Source organism: Lontra canadensis, unplaced genomic scaffold (assembly GCF_010015895.1).
Source record: "Lontra canadensis isolate GAN:19392208 unplaced genomic scaffold, GSC_riverotter_1.0 scaffold56, whole genome shotgun sequence".
In the NCBI taxonomy this organism is placed as follows: domain Eukaryota; kingdom Metazoa; phylum Chordata; class Mammalia; order Carnivora; family Mustelidae; genus Lontra; species Lontra canadensis.
In genome coordinates this window covers 10,461,632-10,479,686 of record NW_022631050.1, presented here as the reverse complement: position 1 = coordinate 10,479,686, position 18,055 = coordinate 10,461,632, and the positions used below count along the sequence as shown (strand labels likewise).

Here is an 18,055-nt window from a genome sequence, read left to right as displayed (position 1 = left end):
TTCTTAGAACCCATTTGAAACAATAATGTAATATGGTGGTCAGTCAGATGGATCCACAGGTGATCTGATTCTACATTCCACTGACTGAGGGAGTTTTGTTGGCTTGGAAGGTTGAACATTCAAGTGTTACCCAACCCCCCACTTATCCCCAACCCTCCCCTCCAAAAAACTTGGTTAAAGAAGATGTCCTGCCCAGGGGTGAAAGATTAAATGATCCTCTACTCAAAGTATATAAATTACTGAGCTTTTCTTCTGGATTCTCTGAAGCAGGAAACCTTACTGAACCAACTGAGTATCCAAAATGGAGTTCTAAGTACAGTCTCCATTTAATATTCTTGATTCTGTAGGAGGAAAGAGGTGCTTCTTTCTGTTATTATGTAAATTCTATTATATGAATATATTACTGCTATTCTGTAGCAGAAAAGAGATGCCTCTTTCTCTTATTATATGAATATATTATTATGTGAATATATGTGAATATATACCTTTATCATTGTAAAGACCATGGCATTCCTAATAGTCTGCTGGTAAAAGTCACAGATTCTAGAATCTCAGGGTAAGACACAAAGATAACCATCTTCTTGGTGTCATTTGCAATTAAAGCCCTTAGAGCTAAGATAGGCCTTAGGATGAATAGAGCACTTATTAAAGGAAAGGAATCAAGTGTTAGACTTGGTTTTTATCCTAACTCTGGACTGGTGGCCTGTCTTCTCTATCCTGCATGATTTCCCTGGTTTCATGACCCAGGTTATTACACAAAAGATAAAATTCAAACTGTATACATTGACCTCATTCATCTTTTTAACCTTCTTTTCCACTGTCCCCAGAGTGTGATGGGTTAGTAGCCTGATGTGCTGGAAGGAGAGTATTTATAAGAGACAGATTAGAACCAAAGAGGTGGGTGAGGAGGCCCCTGCAATAGTCCTTGAGAGCCATGATGAGGGCCTGTAAGGGAGTCAGAGTGATAGCTGAGTGAAGCGACTAACTAAGAGTCCAACCTAGCCATGCATCAGCCATAGGGCACCATGAAACTTTACTCTCTCTAATTAGGGGATATGTCAAGCAATGATCTTACCTGACATCCAGAATAAATTCTTCCACATGTCTGTCTCCTATTTTGTTACAGTGGTCTTAAGGAAAATGCCAGATTTCCACTGCCCTTCACTTAGCCATAACTACTCACTCTGTCAAGAGCCAGAAGCCTTGAATTTTCTCTCCAGAAGTCTCGGCTATGTGCCCTTTCAAGTCTTCCATGGCAGTCTCAATGGCCCCTGGCTGGATGGAAAAAAGAAAACACCTAGTTTAGAGAAAACTGAGCCCTCTTTGTACTTATGATTAGTGAGTATAACCCACAGCCTCCTCCGGAAAGTCGATGGGAAAGATAGCTCTTGCATTTGTCTGTTTGTCCTAGGCACAGCCTGCCGGGGAGCTGAGTCTTGAACTCTGGTATTTACAAAGCTGTTCTCCTTGAATGGGAACAAAGTGATCCAAGTGCTGTCTCCCATGATCCAACTCATACTTTCTCACAGAAATGAAGACAGCCATTTTCAGAGGGCCAGTTTTCCTCAATAAACATGTTTAACAGAAATTTCAAAACATGTAGCAATAGATACATTTTTAAAATCAAACGTTTCTCTCTTCAAAGAGCACATGGCAATAAAACACCTAAGAGAAATCCTTTTCTAATATTTTGACCATAATTGTAGCTGGCTCTGGGCAATTAGCTTTTTTGTCTCATTATCTTGCATTCTTTACTCTTCTCCAAACAGGTGCTCCCATGCATGGGCCTACCTCTAGTTAAAAGTTGATTAACCCTTTTCCTGATAAGATATTCAGAGATCTCTAACTCAGTGATCCCTAAACTTTCAGTGCACATCAGAATCAGAAACACAGATGTCTGGGCACTGTTTCCAGCTTTTCTGATTTAGTAGGTCTGGAATGGGCCCGAGAATTTACATTTCCAACAAGTTCCCAGGTGGTGCTGTTGGTGTGGGCTATACTATGAGAACTATTGTTCTCTAGACCATTATCCTCAACCTTGGCTACACATCAAAATCACCAGGGGATCTTTTAAAAATCCTAATGCCCAAGCTGCACACCAGGGCAATGATACCAGATTCTCAGTGGATGGGACTCACATATCAGTACACCAGGATTTTTTAAAGTGTCCCAGATGACTCTAATGTGTAGACAAGTTTGAGAACCACTACAGCCCAGAGATTATCTAGCCTGAGCAATTTCATTTTATAGGTGTGGAAATGGAGGCCATTGTGGGGAAGTAAGTTGTCAAGTTCATTCAGCTAAGAAGTGGTAGAGACAAGACAAGAAAACAGACATTTCATTGCCCCGCCTACAAGGCAGTGCTGGCCTCATCCTCATTCCTGAGCTACTGACAAGTAGGTTGTCAGTTCTTGAATATTCTCTGTGTAACAGGACTTTGATACTAACCACCTAATCTTTTCTAAATATTAACATTCCTAATCCCCCAGCCTGAGACCCTTCTCTCATGAAAGGAGACCAGGACACTAGTCTGGCCTAGGACCCATTCAAATGCATTTTCCTCTTGGAGGTAGAGAGGTGGTAGATTTGGGTTTGCTCGCTTTCTCAGTCCTATGATGAAAGGCTTGGAACATTTTGGCCACAGAGTCCATTGGTCAAGAAAAAGACCTTAGAATAGGAGAATCCATATACAAAAAAAAAAAAAACAAAAAAAAACCAAAAAAAAAAAAAAAAAAAAAACAGGAAAAGAATGGCACTGTTTCAGATGAAGTGATAGGAATGGCACGGAGCTTTCTCAACTTAGCTCTGCCCCTCCCCCTCCAACTCACTGGACAGAGCCCAAGTCATCCAGGAAATGTCCATTAAACAGAGTCAAGTGACCTGGGCTCCTGTTCCAGATCTGTCGTAAATCAGTCCTGTGATCTGTAGCTAATGGTTTGAGCTTCCTTGGCCTACATTTCCTTATCTACAAAGACAAATGAGGAGACTGAACCAATGCTTTCCAAGCCAAGCTGATGATGGAAGCCTCCTGGAAGTCTTTAAGAAAATATGATCATAGCCCTGATACTGAGACATTCTGAGTTCCTCATTTTAACACATTTCCTGCTGAATGGAACAGTCAGCCAGTGGACTGAATGATTTCTGACTACTTTGTCATCCTCAGCTGCTGGTTCATGGGTTGTCAGGGAGCTAACATGGCTGCCTATGTCTGCTGGAAACTATAAGTCATAAAATCAGTTAGTTCTGGAGGATTAATCAAGTAGGCCTTGAGCCTCTGCTGACAGAGAAGGTTGTCCCAATATCACTGTTCAACCCACTGGCAGGACCAAACTAGGCTGGAGAGAAATCCCTTATGATCCCATGACAATGCTCCCATCTCCCAACCTGAGCTCCCCGGGATACAGCCTGACTGCACCAGACCTACTGCTCAACATTATCCTTTCTTTGATGACTCATCAGGCTATTTTTCCTGTCTCTCCTCTTATATCCACATAATTTCTTCCTCTAGCTAACATAGCTCAGTAGTGAAACTAATACTTTTCAGAAGAAGAAAAAAAAACTGTAAGTGAAATTGGAGAATAATGAAATAATCCTAAAATAAGCATTTTGTTGAATGCTTTTGCACCAGGCACTTTGCCAGAACATGTGAAGATGAATATAAAATTGTAGAGTTTCTCAAAACCTTACTTGTCTTTCCTATGGAAAGCAATTGGCAAAATCTATCAAAATGATCTATCCTTTGATCTACACATTCCACTTCTGTGAAGTCATACTATGGCTGCTCTTGCATATGTGAAAAATGACAGATGTATAGACAGCGTTCTCCACAGACTTATTTGTGAATAGCAAAATTTTGGAAACAAGGCAAATATCTATCTGTAGGGGACTTGTTAGATATAATAGGGGACACATCCATACAATGGAACATGATGAATATGCAAAAACAATTAGAAAATCTATGCTAATATGGAAAGATTTCAAAATGTATTACTAAGTGAATGAAAAAATGTTCAGAAGAAAGGGAAAATATGCCACATTTTTTATAAAAGAGAGAATAGATAAGGATAAATATTTGCATGTGCTTATCTATGCTAAGGCAACTCTAGAAGGATACCTAGAAAATGTTAATTGTGGTCCCCATAAGGGGGGAGGCACTTGATGGGACAGTGGCTAGAGGTGACGTTCTACTGTATACCTTTTCAAAACCTAAACATTGGACATCACTGTGGTTTTTATGAAATGGCTGGGAAGTCTCTAGAGTTCTGTCAGTGAGTGTCCTCACTGAGTGTGGTGTCATCACACCTTTAGCAGAAACAGTCGTTGGGCCTTTATGGAACAGTTAGTTATAATCACTGTATCTTAATATTTTACTTTCTTCTGTTTGCCATTGTTAGTTAACTGGAATAAATTAACTGCTGCCATTCGATGTAGAAAATGAGATAGTGTGTGAACACTCTGACTTGTGTCCAGGACAAGGTTTAGATCTCAAACTTTCTGCTCACCATGAGACCCATATTATGTCCTTATTATTCCAGATATCAGTTTACTCATTTGCTGGGTGGGTAAGATAATATTAACTGTAACAGAGCTGTTGGGAAATGCCAAAAACATGTGGGAACATTGAATAATAGAACACTGTATTTTCATTCTTATTGTTATTATTAAATGCAGGGAAAATAGTTGTGCCAGGATTTGGGGGTCGAATGGTCACAGCAATGGAACAATTAGCTCGAAGATGCCATGCTGCCTAAGACTAATAGGAAAGTACAATGGAATAATAAGTACCCATCATTGAATATGTGTATATTTCTAATGTTAAATTTGAAGAAAAATTATGAGGGGGATCCTTATTTATAAGTTATTACACAGCTGAGTAGGCAATATCTGTTCTAATATTTCAGCGCTGAGTATCTTCAGTCAAAACAAACCTACTAAAGGAATTTCAAAGATGTGTGTGTGTGTGTGTATGTGTGTGTGTGTCCCTATCTTTCCTGAAACTAGACTAGCCAGGGGCCAGTTGTCACACAAATAATACTCCCATCTGCTGGTAATAGTTTACCATGTACTAAATCCTTAGACCATAAGAGGAGAGGGCAGCACAGAAAGGAGTGCTCCCAGGGACTCACACACAGTAAGATCTCTCTTGTGGATACCATCATGCCCAGATAGAAATCACTCCGTGGTAAACACATATGGGAAGAAAAACAGCTCTAAATTGGATGCAATTTGTGAAGTCCAGGGCAAATTTGTCTCTCTTTGAAAATAAAGGTAATGTTTCTTATGTTATTATTGGTAAGTGCCTGCCCTCAGAAAGAAACACCACTTTTATTACAATCTTCAAGGGATTTCACTGTAAGGAGGGGAATCAAGAAACCTTTTGCCCAGTGAGATGTGTAATTTCTAGACCAGGAAGAAGCTCACACAGACAATAACAATACAACTAATATATTTAGTTGTTCCCAATGCAAGAGCAAGACACAGGGAACCCTATAGTAAGAGAAGAGGGGAAGGGAGAGAGTATGAAAGCCAAATTAGTGTCATGAAAGCAATGACATCTTGCTACACAATGGGAAGTCCCAAACCTGCTTATTAAAGTCTCGTTCCTCACAATAGAACACAGGCTATAAAAAGGCCATGGGGAACCATTAATTAAATATTAAAAGATCAAATAGTTTTAGTCCCATTAGTTTGTATGTAATTTACATTCTCAAGTATAAATTTAGAGATAATTCCCCATCCCTAATCTCTTTCAACTTTCTGATAAGGTATCTGCAAATATAGAGTCCTACAGGGAGTTTAAAAATATCTTTCCCCATGCGTATCAAGTATTGTTCCTTTCATAAGAAGTTGCTTTTGAATATCAGTCTCCACAACTGAAGGGATTATCATAATATACCTCGAGTTATTAGCCTTGAGTGGTACTTTTGTTCAGAAAAGGCACTAGGCCTTTTTTAGATATGTCTAAGCAATAAAATAGCAAATGAACAGAAACAGGAGGAAAAAATTATCCAAGCAGAGTGATGGCAAGTGCTTCAGACATTCATTCCTATGAACTCTCAGTCATTGTCCAAGGTCAGAGGCTCTGGAGGGGTGGTAAAAAGTGTCAGGAGTCCTGGCTCTTAGTCTTGGCATGGCCCTTAACTGCTGGTTGACTTTGGACAAGTCACATCTTCTTTGTGTGTTTCAGGGGTTGGACTAGATATTCCTCTAAGGCCCCTTCTGGCTCTGAGCAAGAATGTCTCTATGTTGGAAGGCCACATTTCAGGAATAAATAATAGTCTGGAAGTCTGAGGATAGGAAGCAATATCCCAGATACCCCATGAAATAACATGAGAGGTTTAAGGAACCAGATTGACTTCTTTTAAGATCTGGTATGACCTAATGCATTAGAGGTATGACCTAATGCATGAGGCTATGATGCTTAAAAAATGACTCTTGGGGACATCTATGTGGCTGGTTCAGTTGGCTATGTGTCTGACTCTTGATTTGGCTCAGGTCATGATCTCAGGGTCATGAGATAGAGCCTCTTGTTTGCCTTGGATTAATTTAAACTTCCAGAACAGTCACATCTTTGCATATGCAGTTTGACACTCATATAATTGACTTTATAATTGACTTCTTTCTTATCATAACATTGGGTATCTGCTCTTGGTACCTAAGAAATTCCATGCCATTCTGCCACAGCAAGCCAAAGACTAACTTTCCTTTCTGGGTTAAAAAATTTAAGTAGGAAGGGACATCTGGGTGGCTCAGTGGTTAAGCATCTGCCTTCAGCTCAGGTCATGATCCCAGGGTCCTGGGATGGAGCCCAGCATTGGGCTCCCTGCTCAGCAAAGAGCCTTCTTCTCCCTCTCCCTCTGTCTCCCAGCTTGTGTTGTCACTCTTTCTCTCTGTCAAACAAATAAATAAAATAAAATCTTAATATATATATATATAATATATACATATATATATTATACATATATGTGTATATATATATGTATATATATACATAGGAAACAACATGTCCATCAAAAGTTAAATAAATTAAATCATATCTCTATAGTGGAGTGTTATTGAATGGTGAAAAATGATTTTATGGAAGTTTAGCTATTGACATAGGAAATATTTTTATGCAACCAATTGTACATGTGAGGAGGAAAATACGAGAGAATATACACCAAAATGTATAAGCACACACTCAATATACTTTGGTTAAAGTTGGGCAGGAAGATTACAGTGACTTTTACTTTGCTTATTGACATTTTCAATAAACCACCTTCTGTGAAATGGTCTTAAAACATTTAATAAAATACTTGATCAAGTAATTCCTCAACTCATTTACTTACTGTTCTGAATTTACAACCTATATGCTTTAAATTCTTGTACTGTAATAAACTTATTTTTTTTTAACTTGGATCTGTAATTTTTTAAATTTTTTTAAATTTCTTTTCAGCATAACAGTATTCATTGTTTTTGCACCACACACAGTGCTCCATGCAATTTGTGGCCTCTCTAATACCCACCACCTGGTTCCCCCAACCTCCCACCCCCCACCCCTTCAAATCCCTTAGATTGTTTTTCAGAGTCCATAGTCTCTCATGGTTCACCTCCCCTTCCAATTTCCCTCAACTCCCTTCTCCTCTCCATCTCCCCTTGTCCTCCATGCTATTTGTTATGCTCCACAAATAAGTGAAACCATATGATAATTGAATCTCTCTGCTTGATTTATTTCACTCAGCATAATCTCTTCCAGTCCCATCCATGTTGCTACAAAAGTTGGGGATGAATACCCCAATATATACTATGGAGGCATAATACTCCATAGTATATATGGACCACATCTTCCTTATCCATTTGTCCGTTGAAGGGCATCTTGGTTCTTTCCACAGTTTGGCAACCATGGCCATTGCTGCTATAAACACTGGGGTACAGATGGCCCTTCCTTTCACTACATCTGTATCTTTGGGGTAAATACCCAGTAGTGCAATTGCAGGGTCATAGGGAAGCTCTATTTTTAATTTCTTGAGGAATCTCCACACTGTTTTCCAAAGTGGCTGCACCAACTTGCATTCCCACCAACAGTGTGAGAGGTTTCCCCTTTCTCCACATCCTCTCCAACACATGTTGTTTCCTGTCTTGCTAATTTTGACCATTCTAACTAGTGTAAGGTGGTATCTCAATGTGGTTTTAATTTGAATCTCCCTGATGGCTAGTGATGATGAACATTTTTTCATTTGTCTGATAGCCATTTGTATGTCTTCATTGGAGAAGTGTCTGTTCATATCTTCTGCCCATTTTTTTAAATGATTGTCTGTTTTGTGTGTGTTGAGCTAAAGACCACCTTGCTTAAGAATGCTTGGATCAACCAGGAGATCAAAGAAGAACTTAAACAATTCATGGAAACCAATGAGAATGAAGACACTTCGGTCCAAAACCTATGGGATACAGCAAAGGCGGTCCTAAGGGGGAAATACATAGCCATCCAAGCCTCCCTCAAAAAAATTGAAAAATCCAGAATACACCAGCTGTCTCTACACCTTAAATAACTGGAGAATCAACAACAAAACAAACCAACTCCACACATAAGAAGGGAAATAATCAAGATTAGAGCAGAGATCAATGAGGTAGAAACCAGAGATACAGTAGAACGTATCAATGAAACTAGAAGTTGGTTTTTTGAAAGAATCAATAAGATCGATAAACCATTGGCCACACTAATCCAAAAGAAAAGAGAGAAAGCCCAAATTAATAAAATTATGAACGAAAATGGAGAGATCACAACTAACACCAACGAAGTAGAAACAATCATCAGAAGTTATTATCAACAGTTATATGCCAATAAGCTAAGCAACCTAGATGAAATGGATGTATTCCTGGAAAACTTATTTCCTTTTAATTGCTTCATGGGATCACAGAACTATGAATTGGGAATTGGAAAACTTGAGTTCTAACCCTAGCTTTAGCACTTGTTACTAGCCTCTTGGGGAAGTTGGTGCTCACTAATGGTTATGACACTGGACAAGCATCCCTCTCTAAGTGTTAATGTTGACTAGCTCATTGGTGTTCCAGGTGTGGTCTGTGGACAGATTGCATCTTATTGCCAGTAGATATGTATAAGGCTTTCCTCTAGGCCTACTGAGTCAGACGAGCATTATCACAAGATTTCCAGGTCATTTGTCTGCATGATGAAGATGGAGAACCAGGGGACCAGATCATCTGTCGATCTTGTTTCAGCTCTAAGAAGTGATACTTTACGATGAATCTTTCATAGATCTGAATCATTCAGAGCCAGGTTCTTATCGAATTATTCCCTGAGAAGTGAATTAGTTTCCTTCACTCAAACCTCTTTACTACTATAGATGCTATACATCTACATTTGTGTCTCCCTCTGGAAGTCATGGTGAGGTCACAAGCATCTTAATGTCATTCCCTATGACCAAATACAGAAATGGGAATGTCAAATCAACAGGAAAGGAAGAAATCATTCATTATAGCAATGAGATGCTGCTTATGAAACGTTAATAGACGTGCCATGCATTGTACTAAGAATATTTAGAAAATCAGCCTATTTAAACCTCTGTATAAAACTGGTATTTTATCCACTCATTACAAATGAGGAAATTTATAGATAGATAAAGATATAGATAAAAAATATAAAAATACATATAAAGCACATTCATTACACTCACATGCTCACAGAATATTATATATATATAAATACACACACATACACACACACACACACACACTGTCTCTTGGTCTGAAGGAGAGCAAACGCTGAGTGCCTTGAGCATGTAGCCCTCTCAGCCCCTAAAGAGTCCTCAAGTCTACTTTAAATTCATTAACAAGATTAGAAGCTTTCCCTCCCAGCCTCGTGAGAATTTAGGGCTTGTTTCAGTATTCGCAAGGGAGAAGATATTCTTCACATGGACTGGAGTCAGTCACTGGCTCCCTTAGGAAAGGGCCGTAAGTGCAATTGTACCCGATGGTGGGAAGAGCACTGGACTTACAGACAGGAGATACGGATTCTAGCTATAAGCATTCCACCAATATCATGTGACTTGGCCAGGTCACTTCACTCCCCTGAAGCTGTAATATGTCCACAATGAAACAAAAATGATAAGCCCTCCCTGGCCTACCTTACAGTGTCACTCCAGGGGACTTCACTGAATAAGTTACATAGAGCCACACAAATAGAAGCACCACTCAAACAAAGAAAATTCCATGGTGGCTTTACACTGTCGATTTAGCTAAGCTAGAACAGCATTTTCTAGAATTTCCTTTCCTATCTGTTTCCCAGTTAGAGTTGGCCACGAGAGACATTAGTGTCAGGCCTGCAAGGCAGAAGTGACACCTCGGTCATTTCCCGGCAGACCAGTGCAGGCCAGTGGCTTGTGTTCTCAGCTCGTGCTCTCAGCTGCTTCACTTGACAGCATGGGGCAACTTCAGGCCCATCAGCAGAGGCAAAGACGACAGCTTTGCAGAGCCGCCCCCACCAGCCAGCCCTCATAACTGCACCCGCTTCTGAGCACGATGCCTCTCTTACTTCGTACCACTCATGGTTGTTATCTCATCAAGCTGTGACTGATACATCATCATTACCAAAGAGGAGACGACTTTAAGGGGGTGCTTTGATTTCCTTCCCAGATGTACCTTACAACTTAATTTTGCTTATTCAATAAAGTTCACAGGCTTTGGAAAACAAACCATATGCTCCGCATATGTTAACACACACACACACACACCACACACACTGAGTCAACTTAGTTAAACTTTTATCTTAACCAAAGATGTTCTAAAAACTACCAAATCAGGATTTGTTAAAGCTTTATATATTGTCACATCTTAGCCACAATTTATTCATAAGATTGAGTCGAAAAAATTTTTTTTTCAAAATGTGTCCCATGTATTGCTTCAAAAATGAGATGGTCTCCATTGCCACACTGTGCAATCCCATTTATCGACTGACTGACTGTGGCCTGTGAGCCAGCAATTACTGTGTTAACAAGAACCCTGAAGGATTGGGAAAGAATACTGATAAGTAGGAAGGAGAGTTTGAGAGAGAGAAAGTACTCAAACCCAGGAAGCACTCTCCACTTTATCTAAATGCTAGAGGTTCAAAATTTCTTTTCTTTTCTTTTTTTAAGAGAAAGAGTGAGCAGGGAGGGGCAGAAGGAAAAGGAGAGAGACTCTCCTGTAGACTTGATGCCCAGGGCAGAGCCTGACATGAGGCCCGATCCCAAAGCCCCCAGATCATGACCTGAGCCAAAATCAAGAGTCAGATGCTCAACAGAATGAACCACCCAGGCGCCCCATTCTTTTTTATATCTAGACGTACAAACTCCATATCCATTACTCATTCTTCCATCTGCTCTCTCAGCTCCAATGCTCAGGAGAAAGAGCTCAGGTCCAGACAGCAGGCAAGGGTTTGGGATTTCGAAGTGCTACTCCCACACTATAATCCCAGTATCCCAGTGTAGACCCTGAGGTTCAACCTATTCTCAGCAAGGCTTTCTACCCCATCACCCCGTCTTTTTCAAACATGCAGCAAATACCCACTCTGTGCACACAGATTTATATTCCAGCTGCTTGGATTTTCTCTCCACAGGTCATTAATCTGTGGAGATCAAGGTTAACATGAACACAGGACTGAGGAGCCAAAGATCCATGGAAACCGGATAACCAGCTTCTCCTCAACACTACATGGTTTTCAAAAATAGACATAACTTCTCTGAAGTTCAGGTCCTTCACCTATAAAATGCGACAAGGATAGCTACTTCATGGTTATTATGACTGTTAGGTAACAAATGTGAAAATACTTGGTAAAACTTGCATGTATAATGATATTAGAATATTTTAAAGAGTAGTCTTGTGTAGTATTTTAGAACGTCAAACTGTAGCCTCAAAAATTTTACCCGTGTAGCAAAGTACTTCCGTGAGAAAAAAGGTCGGTGATAAGGATTGGGGTAGAGTGTTGATTCAGTCACACTTGGCTGCCTTGAAATCTGCCTTGGCTCCGGGTCCTTGCCTGGGTCCCTCTCCTCCATGGACAGCTGGTCAGTCTCAGAGGGTTGGTCATCTCCCTCTTGCTTCAGAGACACAGGGTGGAATCCCTCAAAACTCCTAATCGTTGACATTTCTTCTACCTAAAACAAGGGAAAAAAACAATCTTCTCAGTAGAAAAAAAGGAAGGGAAAGAAGTCACCTCTGTCCTTTGCTCTGGCAAAAAGTTGGCAGTGTGCAAATGATGTTCCTGAAACTGACAAAAGCACCCACATATTCACTAAACAAAGGCACTAATGAATCAGTTCAATAACACAGACACCACCACCCTGTTAGGCCATTTGGTGGGGGTGTATAGGAGGGGTGGGAAGCAGAGACCCTCTAGACAGACAAAAGGTGGCTGTAAGTAGATCCTTCCCCTGCACCCCCACCCCGCCTTGAATCCCAGAGGACAGGAAGCGGAGTATGGAGATGGGAGTATAATAATTACTAAGCAATCGATCTTTAAGATTTCATAGAATTTTTGCTTAAAAACCCATCAGCCTGACAACTTATTTAACACTTAAAAGGAATGATAATGCACCTTTTCCTATGCTGCTTGGGTAGTAATAGGGCACAAAAGCACTTAGAACTGAGCATATTTTAACTCAAAAAACAACAATTCCAAAATTTTATCCTAGGGAAATAATGTAGACAAATGCCCAAAGACATCAATATAGAAGGTAAATTCATCACATGTGTCTAATAGCAGAAAAATACACAACTTTATGTCTAATAGCAAAACACTGTGTGTAACAGTCACGTTAGACACTCATGCAATACTGTTTCTTTTTTTTTAAATATTTTTATTTATTTGACAGACAGATCACAAGTAGGCAGAGAGGCAGGCAGAGAGAGGAGGAGGCAGGCTCCCCGCTGAGCAGAGAGCCCAATGTGAGGTTCGATCCCAGGACCCTGGGATCATGACCTGAGCTGAAGTCAGAGGCTTTAACCACTGAGCCACCCAGGTGCCCCTGCAATACTGTTTCTAATACCAAAAGAATATAGTAAAACGAAGAACCAGTCAGTAGGGAATTGGTTAAATACTTTATATCATAAAGTGAAATATAATGTAGTCATTAAAAATGTAAGTGCATATTTTTATCATGGAAATCTATCCAAAATATATTGTTAATGAAAAAATATTATGAATAATTATGAATTATTAGATTCAAATGGGTTAAAAATAATTCGAAAAGACAAAAAAGAAAGAAGAAAGGAAACTGGAAGTTCAATATGTATATACATGTATTATGTGGCAGGGTTAGAAAATATCTAAAAAGAAATAAAATAGAATATTTATGGTTATTTCTGGATGATAGGTGATTTTCATTTTTTGTTTTTATAAGTCTCTGGATGCTTGCAATGATTATATATGACTCAAGTAAAAACACAATAAACTTAATCTATTTTATAAATACACAGCACTATTGAACAAAATAAATAGAAAGCACACACCACTCTAGTAAAAAGCGCCCCCACATCAGGTCACCATTTCCAAGCTGAGACCAGATAGTCTGGCCTGCAGTAAGTACACTGTCCAGGCTACACAGAAGGTGGGTTTTGTGCCCTGCTTCACTGTGACTGGGAACGCCATCTTATTCTCAAAGCTGCTTCAGTGTTCCTAATCAAATAAATCCCATCTCCTCAATTCCTGTGAAACACTAGACCATGAGAAACAGCCCCACCCCCAGCAAGTGTACATTCTTAACATTGGAATTAGAGTATTCAAGAGAAGTAAAAATAGTATGAGCATATAACCTATTGCCTAAAGCTGGACACTTTGGAGCATGAAAAGTGCACTATTAACAATTATGTCAGAATGAGAGGAGTAAACAGGGATTCTCTAAGACAGAGGTGGACGTACCCAGTCACCCTGCGATGTTTGAATGCAAGAGAAAACACAGCTGGTCAGGGGACTCTGCAGGTCACATGACGGTTCCCCCGTTGGATCCTCCCAGCAACCCTACAAGATGGTTTTACCTGTATCTCTCTGGGAATCACAGCATTTAGGGACCCACCCAGGGCACACTCAGATAGCTGTGGGGGCATCCGGATGCCCACCCTGGTCTCCCAACTGGGCTTCCAGACCAGTCCAGCGCGCCCATCCTGAGGCACGCTGTGTTACAGCAGGATGGCTTTGCTGAGTCTTCAGTAATTTTTTTAAGTTAAATGCACAAAAGGCAGAGATTGGCCTGTAGGAAATACAAGGCACACCCATAGAAGCAGGAGAAATCGCGTGTGCGTGCACTTTGTGTGTGTGTGTGTGTGTGTGTGAGAGAGAGAGAGAGAGAGAGAGAGAGGGAGAGAAAGACAGAGCAGAGACAGAGACAGAACAATCAGTGAAGTACTTCAGCCTCCCTGGCAGGTCTGCCGCCTCAACAACCCAGCGGGCTGTTAGCAGGAAGAGTGTTTCTGGAGTTCCCTGTAACCTGTTAAGGAAGGTTTGTGCCTTTGGGGGAAGGAAAGCCTGCTTCTGTATTTGCCACACTCTGTGAACGCATGCCTCACAACAGACATCTGCAGAAGGCTCCTGTGCCTGGAAAACAGGGGGAGGACTTAATTTGCACCACTTCCTCTCCCTCAGGCTGTCTTCTCTGGAAACACTCTGGGAAGAGAATTCAGAGCACTTTGAGACCAAGCTGTTTGAGATCCAGGAAAGAGGGGGAAACTCAGCTCCAGTTCAATTCTTAACAGCCATGAGTCATGGACAATGGAGTCTGGCCACCTTAATCCAGGATGATTCCAGCTCGGCTCTGGTCACGAGGACATCTTTGCGAGGACAGCAAATGTAACTTCCTCTACAACCTCCTCAATATGAGAGGAGCGCCCACATCGAAGGGGCCAGCTCCACTCCTCATCACCCTCCGCCCAGACAATATATCTCCCCAACTCAACAGATAAGCTCTTCTACCTCTGCCCGAATAGTGGACATTGAAATATTAAAAGCGTATTAATACTGAAAACAAATCCAGACAAATTCAAATGTTTTTGCTGCTTCACATGGATAAAGCATGCCTTGCGACAGACCCATTCGGGGCCACTTATAATTTAAAAAGATCATTATTCTCTAACACTCCATGGAATCTTAAGTATTAGCATTTAGTACTCAAGTCGCACAATTTCTAAGGGAAGTAAGGTCAAGGCTTAGAAAAGAAGTCCATGCTTTTTGACCTGATCTCATTCCAGAAAATTCTAAAGAAGCAAAAGGGAGTCACATTAATTGCTTATTGTGGGAGGTAATGAAAAACTAGAAATCAAGTAAACACCGAACAGCCAAGGAGTTGCAAAGTCTGTCCAATGGATAGCCTGCAGACATTTAAAACAACGTGCATAACCGATGTCAGAGCAAGGAAGTGAAGGACGTATCTTTCCAGGTGAAAAAAAAAATCAAAAGCAAAAAAAGATTTCCTCTAGATAGGATGATTGGAATAATTTTTTACATTGATAAAGACCATAAGGAAAATACTTAGATTTATTGAGGTAGTTGGATTGAAAGTTATTTTTTTGCTTTAAAAAAAATTAAATTGTGTTAGTGCTGCTTTTGTAATAAAACATACAACGTTTAGTAAATATGTTGATTTGCGAACTCTGGAGACTTTCTGATATAATATGAAACTGGCCCCCGACACAGAGGGCAAGGAGAGATCAGACAAAGAGCAGTAAGTGGCCGGTTTAACAGGCAAGAGAACTTAATGTGAGTTGTCTTTGGTGCTTCAAAACAGGCACCTCTCTGCATATGCTCGCTAGAACCGTAAAAGTTTATTTAGTTTTTAAAGACAGATTTATTTATTTGCTTGCTTATTTATTTATTTATCAAAGAGAGAGCACAAGCAGGGAGAGCAGCAGGCAGAGGGAAAGGGTTAGAAGCAGGATTCCCACTGAGCAGAGAACCCGATGTGGGATTCAATTCCAGGACCCTGAGATCATGACCTGAGCTGAAGGCAGACACTTAACCAACTGAGCCACCCAGGTATCCTGCTTTTTTTTTTCTTTTTTTAAGATTTTCATAATCTTAAAAGTTTATAGATATGGCATACTTGGATTCCATCATATATAAGGTCAATACAGTCTCAGCAACACCTCCACTCTCTTTTCCTCTCTCTCTCTCTCAGCTGTGTCCTGTCTCTCCTCAGCTGTGGCTCCCACTGTGGGAATAGTGGGTGGAATGTACATTTCAAGGGCAGGGGATGGGGGAGAATTTTCCAACTGCCCTGGGGCTAGCTAGCTCGAAGGTCAACTAGTGGTCATATCTTCTGCATGACCTTCAATGTAATGCCAAGTAAATATCTAAAGCAGCGCGATTCTTCCTTCAATCAGATGATAAGTCTTCTATATTTTTCAGCTGCCAGCAAATTCAGAGCTAAATTTAATACAGTATTGCAGTAAATAACTTATTTCTGGGTCCTCATCTAAGTATACCTGCCTCACTATATACATGCTTTCATCTATCTCTCTACGATCTTTTCTGATAGTATTTCAGAAGCACATGGGGCATAAATTGTGGCTGGAAAATCAATGTCTAGTGCAACTCCTTCATTTTGCAAACTTTGGAACACTCAGGTGAGGGCCTCACCCAAGGAGCTAAATAAAATCAAAACAGGACTTCGGGTTCTTGTTCACTGCTTCAAGTTAGAGCACTTAGAAGAGAAGCTGAGAAACAGTTACCAAATTTACATGTTGATCAATTGGAAACACTTTTGCGGAATGTCTCAGTCAGTCAGCTCTGCTTTGCTCTGGGCTGGGAGATAAAACTCCCAGGAAGCAACTTCTCCTGCATCCCCAGCAGGTGCCCAGCACCCAACCCCAGGAGCTAAAGCTTTCTCCTCTACCTCGCATCAGGTTGACTTATCTGTTAAGTATGACAGGTACAGTGCCTATGGTCCACAAACCTTTTAGGGGCTCAGGAAACATGTCAATTTATTTTAAAATCAGAAAAGACAGTTTTTATGGTCAAAAGAAATGTTTTGATTTAACCACACTATTTGATGACATAGAAATGTAAGTTTTAATATTGACAATGTTATGGTGGAGAGGCCCATAAAGACAAAAGAGTTTTAGTCTCATGAAAATGATAATGTGACCCTGAATCAAAGCTCCATCCTACTACTGAAACTGGCTCCTTAATATTCCATTCTGGGAATATTCCATTCCATTCTAATAAACCATCAGATCTAGAAACATTCCCCACCCCTTCCAGTGCCTCCAAACTCCTTATTCTGGAAGATTCTCCTCCACTATGTACTGAAAGATTTCTGTCTTTCTGTCTTGTGGACAAATTGTGCAATCTTAAGATAATTATTTTTTGCTTTATTAAAATCAAAGAGACATCCTGAAGAGTTGACCCCAATAAATATTTGTTTTCTAGAAAAGTGTATAAAGAACTATGCTGAAAAGTTCTGGTCAGCTTGAAAGAAGTAGCTGGCCACACTGAGTGGCCACAACTCCAACCAGAGGCAAAGAAAGGGGGAGTTTGGGGACTTTTTCCTTCTCACAAGAGTTTAATAAAAAATAGGACAGACATGACAAAAAGTATCACAGAGATACCAGTAAAATAAATAGCAGTAAAACTCAGGCTGTTTCATGGTGGACCTCTTTTCAAGGCCCATCCATGCCACTCTCCAGCACTATCTTTCCCATTTTTCCATCTTCTTTTAGGAAGCCTTGGCTCCTCACCTTCTCTGCCTCCCTGGCAAGTCCGCACAGCTGTTTCTCCCTTACTTTCTTTACTTTCCTGGCTTCTCCCATGTAACTCCATAAGTCTCCATGGGATTGTTTTTAACCCTATGTAACCCTATTGCAGGTGCCTTGTGATTTCCGTAAAGCTTTTGAAATTTTAATAGCTATTTAAGTATCCCCCTTACCACCTTTCTGGATCTTTGGGCAGACAATGCCTAGTTAGGAAACACTCATCTGTGCTAGCCTCCACATTTTGTCAATGAGGAAACTGAGGCCCAGGTGGGTTCTGTGTCTCCTCTGAACTTGACCAGTCAAGTCAATTAAGAAGAAGTGATAAAGAATGAAGTTATAG

General features: G+C 40.4%; 1 protein-coding gene across 3 annotated transcripts in view; it reads right to left on the bottom strand.

Annotated features, from left to right (window-relative positions):
• Window positions 1–18,055, bottom strand: part of TPRG1 (tumor protein p63 regulated 1) — a 194,699-nt gene that overhangs the window by 105,070 nt on the left and 71,574 nt on the right. For all 3 annotated transcript variants that reach the window (XM_032875627.1, XM_032875628.1, XM_032875629.1), the window contains 2 exons: window positions 11,898–12,128; window positions 1,184–1,275 (listed from right to left, as the gene is read on the bottom strand). In XM_032875627.1, the coding sequence (XP_032731518.1) occupies window positions 1,184–1,275; window positions 11,898–12,128 (323 nt within the window). The remainder of the gene's footprint in view (window positions 1–1,183; window positions 1,276–11,897; window positions 12,129–18,055) is intronic.